The sequence below is a fragment of the Sprattus sprattus genome (genome assembly GCF_963457725.1).
Source record: "Sprattus sprattus genome assembly, chromosome: 21".
In the NCBI taxonomy this organism is placed as follows: domain Eukaryota; kingdom Metazoa; phylum Chordata; class Actinopteri; order Clupeiformes; family Clupeidae; genus Sprattus; species Sprattus sprattus.
In genome coordinates this window covers 1789344-1796634 of record NC_137919.1, presented here as the reverse complement: position 1 = coordinate 1796634, position 7291 = coordinate 1789344, and the positions used below count along the sequence as shown (strand labels likewise).

The 7291-nt window shown below is 42.9% G+C and overlaps 1 protein-coding gene across 1 annotated transcript; it reads right to left on the bottom strand.

Moving 5' to 3' along the window:
- Positions 1-5724: 5724 nt before the first annotated feature.
- Positions 5725-7065, bottom strand: LOC308382189 (uncharacterized protein; the record flags this gene model as incomplete). The annotated part of the gene is made up of 2 exons (XM_080859879.1): positions 5725-6338; positions 6696-7065. 2 exons carry the CDS (start codon positions 7063-7065, stop codon positions 5725-5727), a joined length of 984 nt encoding a protein of 327 aa, XP_080716005.1.
- Positions 7066-7291: the final 226 nt, after the last annotated feature.

Here is a 7291-nt window from a genome sequence, read left to right as displayed (position 1 = left end):
AGAGAGAGAAGGAGAGAGAGGGAGGGAGAGAGGGAGAGAGAGGGAGGGAGAGAGAGAAGGAGGGAGAGACAGAGAGGTAGGGAGAGACAGAGAGAGAAAGGGAGAGAGAGAAGGAGAGAGAGAAGGAGGGAGAGAGAGAAGAAGAGAGAGAGAAGGAGGGAGAGAGAGAAGAAGAGACAGAGAGAGAGAGGGAGATAGAAGGAGAGAGAGAGAGAGAGAGAGAGAGAGGGAGATAGAAGGAGATAGAAGGAGAGAGAGAGAGTGTGTAACTGTGTATGATGTGTGGGTCATAGTGTGTTACTGCGTGTCATGTGTGTGTGGTAGTGTGTAACTGTGTGTGATGTGTGTGTGGTTGTGTATAACTGTGTGTGACGTGTGCGTATATAACGACATGAGACGATGGTGTGTAATGCAGGGTAATGATGAAAGTTTAAAACTGTGTAATGTACTATTTGGGCACAACGTGGATTTAACTGAAACAGTCAAAAACACACTCATTATACGCGTGACACCCTTAAAGAGTGCTTTTGACTTTTATTTGGTGTTAATATCATATGTTGTCGTGTTAATAACTAAAATCATATTTTACAAGTGGAGTAAACATTCAACTTTTTAAGACTTTTTTATTTAAATTCCTGATTTTTAGGATTTCAATGACTAGCGCTACCAATAGATTTAAAAGGAAGACAATTATAAAGATATAATCAACTGAATATTTCAATTATAGATAAGTCCCCACATATGCTTATATTGGAGGACTTTTTAAGCAAATAGTACGAGTGCGAGTCGGGCAGGTAAGCGATATTCCCACAGGCCGTAGCCACCAAGGCCGAACACTGTTTAATATTTATAATAATATTAAATTTCATACCTATCTAAATCGAATACATCATTGTATTCACTCCTTTGTTTTGACTTTTATATTTCGTCTTTATCTATTTTTATTTATTTACCACCTCTAATGGTGTTTTTGTGTTATTCTAAAATAAAAACATGACATTTATGTGGAAATATGAGATAAAGTATTTATCTTAGTTTCTGCCGATGAAAAACAGCAATGACGAGGCCTTTGTTGGAACTCGCCAAAAACTAGGAGTAACTGGTAAAACTACCACTAACGTACTACCAATAACATACCAAATACCACTAAAACTGATTCATTATTGGTTAAACTACCACTAACATACCCAATACCACTACAACTGATTCATTATTGGTTAAACTACCACTAACATACCAAATACCACCACAACTGATTCAAATCTGAACCGCATAATTATTATTGGTTAAACTACCACTCACATACCCAATACCACTACAACTGATTCAAATCTGAACCACGTAGGCCACAACATCGTTGAATTAGTCATCTTTTTTCTTGAGAGCACACTGAGAGTCATTAGACGGCATGCTCCTGTGGGTGGAATTTGAATACGTACATACTTATTGAATTTGACATTCAATGTGACATCTTCGGTTTGCACGTCGTTGTCGTTGTTTTTTCGCTTGACCTGTTCCTCCACATGCCCGTCCATCCCCCACCTCCCCCACTACTATCCCCCACCTCCCCAGTGTTCCCAGCCCCAGCTCCCTCACTCACTGCGGGGCTGTGGGCGGACGTAGGCCGTGCCCTGCTCCCTGGCCTTTTATCACGGAGGGAATCGGGGGCGCATTACCAAAGCAAACAGCAGTTTCCCTGACAGACACAGTGCCTGAGTACACAGGTTGGAGCCAGGCCTGAGCCTGAATGGCGGTGACAGGGAGTAGGCTGGAGCCGTGATGGAGGAAGTGACCCGGAAAGACTGGGGGGGGGGCGGGAGAGCAGCTAGCTAACGCAGGAGACCCTTTAGGAACCATCTTTCCAAGCTCATCCTTACTAATATAAACAGATATATATGTAAAGGGATGCAGGGTACACACACACACACACACACACACATATACGCATAGATGCACACATATGAACTCACACACACACATGCACGTGCACACACACACACACATGCACATACACACACAAACACACACACACACAAACACACTCCAGGACATAAGCACATACATAATAACTATTAAGCAGTACACGGACAAAAAAAACAATGCTCTTTATGCCTGGAAACACAGCAAACACACACACAGACATTCAAAAATACAGTAACAAAACACTCTTACAAACACAAACACAAACACAAGTACACACACACACATACCAAAATACATTAACACAACACACTTACAAACACAAGTACACACACACATACCAAAATACAGCACCTGGACCTACATTTGCCTACACACAAACACACACACAGAATCAAAACACAAATTCACACACACTCACACACACACACACACACACACACACACACACACACACACACACACACACACAAAGTAATATACCCATGAATTTCCATGTATCAAAGGACGTGTGAGTGTCCTTTAGGTGAGGAGTGCTATGCTATACTGTTTACATGTCTATAATAAAACAGACTACATATTATAAGAGGGATGCTAACTGATGTTAGCCCAGGCTAACGTCACACATGACACAGACCTATTCTCACAAACTTATAGATCAAATTCACACATCCACTGTACTTGAGCATAGGCAGCCACAGATCGTATCTCAAACAACTTTGTTTCAAATTTGCATGACAATTTTTTATTACAGCATTTGTTAAGTGTGTCAACATCAGGATATAACTCAATAAATTCAATAATGTCAATATCTGTTAAAAAGCATTTGAAGAACAGGGAGGGGTGGTCTGGAAAATAAATGATCCAAGTAAAGTGCACAAAATTACAAAAGAGAGAAAGAAAGAAAGAAAGAAAGAAAGAAAGGAAGATAGAAAGAATACAAGACAGAACAACTATGGGTAACAATAATATATGTAGGGGTAATTGAGAATCATGAGTGAACTCTACTTCCTGTCTTCCATAGATGTGATTTAAGGATGTAGAATAAGAATGAAGATAAAGCAATGAATAGAAAACATGCATCAGATAAAAAAGATGTTTGTACATTCATTGAAATATTATTATCTGCAGAGATTTGATTAATCTGTGCCTAAATGCTTGCATTAAACTTTGGTTGTTTGACCTCCGTGTTAAAAATAACTGTAAGAATATATAATATATATAGTTAATAATAATGATAATAATAATAATAATAATAATAATAATAATAATAATAATACTAATAATACAATTGTGGTAATATTTTTAAGAATTCCCAACCTATTTGCTGCTTGGTTCCTTCAGAAACTTGAAAGAATATATCAAAAACGAACATAGGCTCATGATTATATTATTATGGCAAACAGAGATAATGGAAGATATTTTATAAAGTGAACTGGAGACACGGAGGTCATTAGATCTTTAGAGGTCGGTGAATTCAATTTCTGGTGTTTTAAAGGAGGGCAATGCGTTGTTCCCTGCACCAAAATTAAGCGAAAGATTCATTTTAACATTTAAAAAAGTAAATGCATTATTACCACAGTTCAAGTTGTCCGGAGGAAGAGCTCGCCTAAGGTAGCCCTGCTATGGGTCCTTGTCCTTTTTATTATTTGTTCTTAAACACCTTCCGAGTTTCAAACATATGTTATACGTCTCCATCAAACAGGCCAAGGTATTTGCTGGCGTGTGAGAAATACAAGTAAGGCGAGCTACTTCCCGAGTACATGAGAGGGAGCGGAACGGGCAGCACACATCCACCCAGTAAATGACTGATGTTGTTCTCTTTGTACAGCGCTGGCAATTGCACTGACTTCGCAGGGTCCGAAAAGAGATCCGCTGCGCCCGCTCCCTCGAAGTCCGTAGATAGCTGTCGTTTGAGCTTATTCCTCCGGTTTTGAAACCAAATCTTCACTTGCGTCTCAGTCAGTTGTAAGGAGCTGGCGAGACAAGCCCGCTCGGCGCTGCTGAGGTACCTCTTCATGTCAAAAGTAGATTCCAATTGAAAGATCTGCCGCTTGGAGAAGATGGTGCGTGTCTTCTTCTTCGCTTTGGACTTCTTGTTGCATTTTTGCGGATCGGAGTTGTCCTCGCTGCTGGTGCTCTCTGTCGTAGGACACGTGTCAATCACCTCCAAAGTGTCTTCTCTGTCAACCGGTAACACACGGGGGATTTTCTCGTAGTTTTCATCTCTCGACTCTGTTGAGCATGTTCGATATTTTAATGTGGGTTTTACTCATCAGTTTGGCTTTTGTGTGTGTGTATTTACTAGGTATAATAACTGTCACATTGTTGAATAGATTTAAAAAGAAAGGTGTCGCACACTCACCTGTATCGCGACTCCTGCTGTTTGACTCGGGCTGTTGAGAGTGAAATCTGATGTCACCCCTCCACGAATCTCTCCTGCCCGGTGATTCCCCCTGCACGTCTCCGCGCTGCGCATCCTTATCATTGCGCTTGAGATTGAGAATGTTATCGATGGTGAATTTCAGCGACGCGGGTCGGTTCTGACCGACTTCTTTGCTCATATTCCCAGATAGCGGCGCGCTCGCACTTACTTTGCGCTCAAACTTGCCACCGTGTTACAGAATAATCGGAGCCTCTCGATTTACCTAACACCATCGTTCCATGCTCACAGCGTCTGCAGGGCTTGACAAACAGTTAGGCACTGAACCGGAAGACTGCGCCCCGTTGGATTTTGATTGGAGAGATAGCAACGATAGGATGACGCCAGACAGCGGTTAAGGGCGGGAAACACTTTTGGACTTGGGGGAGGGGGTGCGGTAGTTCTTCTACATGTATGTTGATTTCTTCTGTATTCCTGCGGTCCCGTACCGCTCAGTGTAAAGTGCCTTACGCTAAATGTGTAAGACTATATCATTCAGGGATACACCCGAGGTACACTTTACTTTCGTGGATATTTGTAATTGACAGAGAGCTGTGGTACAGGGTGATGTACTGTGGTGGACCCACTATATAAACAAAAATGTCATTCTTTGCGCGCTGCCGTATCTTAGTTCTGATACAGGTGAGGGTGACAGGTGACATTTACCACATTATGTCTTTCTTTTTGTGGTGCCTCCATGCTCCAGGTAAAAATGCCACAACTATGGTCCATGACTATATATGCAGACAAAAACCAACACATGCTGAATGTGATTGAGTTTTAATATAATTATTACCGTTTAGGCGATGCTAATGTTGGAGTGTTGTTTGATTTCCTCAAATGTTTCGTTTTCCTGTGCTTTATTTCATGTTACGCCCAATCCAGTTGTATAATCGTGTTAACGAATTTTCAGGTAAAATAATGACTGACTTGTCCTAGGTCCACGGGATGTGTGTGTGTGTGTGTGCGTGTGCGTTTGTCTAAATCTGGCTGACCATACAGGCCTAGCTTACGGCAAACAAGTACACAAACAGACATATAACACTACTTGTACAGTATACACTTTATTATATACATTTTATTTGTTGACCATGTAGTACAAAATCCAAGTTATAAAATTTTAAATAAAAAGTTCAAAATAAAGTAACTGTAAGACATACAATATTGCGTTGGTAGATAACCTTTGCTTTCTCGGTCGTTCTTTTAATTTCTTTACTTTTCTAATCGATAGGTCTATTTTATGTTTAAATTCATCCCGGAGAGATAAAGAGATGTGAAGTAAGTCCTCAAAAGTATTGACGTGTTGCAGTCACGGGGCCATTGCACTTCGTTCGATCCTCAATATGATAAACACATTGTGTGTCCAGCTTGGTTCCGTGGCGTCACACGAGACCTGTCATCTGTGACCTTACAAACGGGAAGGGAGGTGTGAGCGAGGAGAAAGAATAATTCACACTGCCGGGAAATCCAACCAAAGGCGGGGACGCCCGTGTTGCGCCCAAATTGAGCGTAGCAGGCGCTGGGTGTTCGTGGTATAGGATAGGTACCCGGACTACCCTCTGTGTCGAGTAGCACAGATTAGCTGCTTCCATGTCGGCTGTGATTTGGCGCTTCCACTTGTTCCGGCGGTTTTGGAACCAAATCTTAACCTGCGTCTCGGTCAGGTGGAAGGAGGCCGCGAGCCCGGCGCGCTCGGCGCTGCTCAGGTAACGTTTAACGTCGAACGTGGACTCCAGCTGAAATACCTGACTCCGACTGAACACTGTGCGAGTTTTTTTCTTACGGACGACCTTATCTCCGTACACCTCACCATCTGCTCGTTCGATGCTCGGGGAGTTGGAGTCGTTGTCGTCGTCGTCTTTCTCGTCGGCAAGACTCTCCCCGTCTACTCCCTCAGTTTCCTCGTGATCCTCCGGTCCCTCAGAGACACATGAAGATTCTTGGTTTTCTGACAGCTGACACTGGTCGCTGGAGGTTTCTGCGTGACTCACGGGGCCTAAGGTAAACAAAGTCACAAAATCTGTGAGCATTACGCTCAGAAGCAAGATGTATAATATCATTGAGAATGTATTTAGTGTATTCGCCCTGCATCGTTTGGTAGCGCATTCAGTTAAGTGAAACGAGATTGGATGCATGGCTTACCAAACCCGAATAATACATTCGTTTAAAAAACGTAAGTACGTGAACGACTGAGACTATCATTTTATTGTTTTTTTTTTTTGTCTACGAAATCAATAATTTTTTGAAACCTACAGTCGGATTTCAGCACCGTGCTTTCACTTATTTGTCTATTAACTGCGTGTCTGTTAGAAAGTGACATGGGACGTGCATTCAAATATGAATTTCCACTCACTCTTGACGTATCTTAGATCGCTACGGTGTGGTGATCCACACCATTTCGATATGTGTTCGCCTTCCGCCAAGCTTGACCCGAGGTTCCGCACATGGCCTTGAACTTGGTCGCGGTGACTTGCAATACCCCGGTCTTTGCAGAAGCCTCCGCTTTCAATAGTAGTAGCCTTTCTATCATCTCTCTTGCTGGAGCGAAGCAAGTCCTCAATTAAAAATGACGAGACTCTAGACGGTGCCTCGCGCACCTTCTCTGGCATATTCCTGGAATGTTCCTCTGTTTGCGGATCTTTCGGCGTCACCCTACTCGTGCTCCTACATCCGCGACTGTTACGCTCGAGGCATCCGGTTGAGTGTGACAGAGCCTCTTCCATCGACCGTGCCTGTGTCTCGCGAATGCGCGTGCAGCAATGTCCATGAGAACCTCGTGCGGTAGGCGCAGGGATGCGATCGGAATCCTTCGCCAAGCGAGACGAAAGTAATAATGTCCCACGACTGGATGTAGGACGGCAGCTGAAAAATGAGGAGGAATTTCTTGCACTAAGCCCACTTTAGTGCGTGTGAGTGCCTGCCTTGAGGGGCTTGGAGGCTCCAGTCAGC